Here is a 2,107-nt window from a genome sequence, read left to right on the forward strand (position 1 = left end):
CAGAGCAATAAATAACTAAATAAACTGGTATACAGCATTTGTTTTCTGAAAACTGTCTGTAGTGCATCTTTTCAGTAAATTAACACAATGTTCTACCTTGATAAGAAACAAAAGAAAATTAACATAAGGAACATGATCAAAACTCAAAGGCAGAACAAAACCTAGTACAAGCAGATCAGCGCCACGACATTGCCAGATCTTTACAGATTAGCACAGCTATCCCACATGTTGTCTCTCTCTTCCCAGATGTAGTTATCCCAGAGAGCCCAGAGGCCTACATTAAACTGACTGAAAACACACTGAAATCATCCTCTGGTAGGAAACAGCATGAGTTAGGGGAGCCACAACTGAACCATACTCTTTCTACAGAAGTCTGCTACCCCACTAAGAAACATCTCCGTAGCTGCATGCCCTACCAAACTTTGTGTATCAGCATGCAAAGATGACACCCATTGCATGCTGAGGTCTTGCTGCCTTCAACCACTGCATTTGTAATCTTGCTTTTTGACCCTCCGTGATGTGCGTTTTCTCAGGCGTTCCAGCAGGAGATCTATCTGAACACGGGGAAGATTGAGCTGGTGTTCAGACAGGGGGAAGCTCTGATAGAGAAGAGTGAACCTCTGGACGCAGCTGTGATCGAGGAGGAGCTCGAGGAGCTGCAGAGATACTGTCAGGAGGTCTTTGGACGAGTCGACAGATACTACAAGAAACTCACACGACTGCCTGTGAGTGAATACATACAAACAGCACATTTAGTATTTAGCAATACCGTTGTCTTAATGAAACAATATTCCTACTGTGGAATACACAAAACACACTATAGCTGTCCTGCGTCTTTACAAGCCGCGCCAGCTGCTAAGGAACAGAGTACATGCTTTATTGGTATGTTAACAGTTAGTAAGACAACACACTTACCTTGCAGAACCCCACAACCTGCATTCCCACACTTCTTAGTTATACATAGTTTCAGTGACCATGACAGCGACTTACTCTTTTTCTGTGTGCGTTTTCTCTCTTTTTGCATTGTTATTTGCTTTCCTTCCTCCTGCTGACATTTTTCCTGCCCTTCTCTGCCAGTTCGCAGACGATGAGCTCGATGGTTCCGACAGAGAACTTGACATGGAGGACGGCGGTGACCTCTCTGAGCTGCAGTGGGGCGACTCATCTTCACCCCAGACATCCAGCCATCAACCCTCGGCTACAACAGCCCTCCTCCGGGCCGACCGCTCGGGACGTGACACCCCAGCTAGCGTGGACTCCATCCCTTTAGAGTGGGACCACGACTACGACCTGAGTAGAGGTCCGGAGAGCCCTGGAGGACGAGGACATGGGGAAAGGAGCAGAGAGCGAGAGGAGGAGGATGAGGATGAGTATCTGAGGACGGCTGCCACGGCGCTGTCAGGTTAGTCTGAATTTACTGATGCATGATGGATAGCCTGCTTAATCAGTATTTCATTATATCGGATATCTCATAAGATGTTTTGCAGTGTTTCCCCTACCATTATATTAGCCCGCCCTTGAAGGTCAATTTATTTAATATTATTTTCTATATAACACCAGATCACAACAGAAGTCATTTACCTTTCCTCTAGAACAGGTCTATACCTTGTTCTTTAATAAAACTAAATAGCTTTATGTTATTTATCTTATTCAACGTCATGTCATTTCTGTCTCTACGTGATCGTGCGTTTACAATTCTCCTCTGCTCTCTGTATGGCGCACGGCAGAGTTCTGCCCCAATGTGCACACACTAACAGACGTGAGAGAGCCCATTTAAACCAAGGGAACTACTCAGGAAAAAGACTTTCTGCATTATGAGCAAATGAATCAACATATGAATGTGACCTAAATCACAACCAGGGTGATACCTGACTGCTCTAGTCTGAAATGAAAGGGTGAATACAGATTAATACAGAAACTGTACGGCCCCTGGTCGATGTATTCTGTTCTAATTTAACGTTTTTCACAATGTCTCATTGGAATTGGGGTTTGTATATGGCACCAATAGTCATTTCATTTATTGGTGTTTTTAACATGATAATTTTTACATAAAAACTGGGGCTAAACTGACTTGATCATTAATTTGTTAGAGACATTTTAAGGATAT

The 2,107-nt window shown here is 43.7% G+C and overlaps 1 protein-coding gene across 1 annotated transcript in view; it reads left to right on the top strand.

Annotated features, from left to right (window-relative positions):
• The window catches only part of syne1a (spectrin repeat containing, nuclear envelope 1a), a 120,823-nt gene that overhangs the window by 111,266 nt on the left and 7,450 nt on the right, over window positions 1–2,107 (top strand). Inside the window, 1 exon segment of the mRNA XM_020587870.1 lies at window positions 1,078–1,402. Coding sequence (XP_020443526.1) covers window positions 1,078–1,402 — 325 coding nt within the window.

This window comes from Monopterus albus, unplaced genomic scaffold (assembly GCF_001952655.1).
Source record: "Monopterus albus unplaced genomic scaffold, M_albus_1.0 scaffold9.1, whole genome shotgun sequence".
Taxonomy (NCBI): Eukaryota; Metazoa; Chordata; class Actinopteri; order Synbranchiformes; family Synbranchidae; genus Monopterus; species Monopterus albus.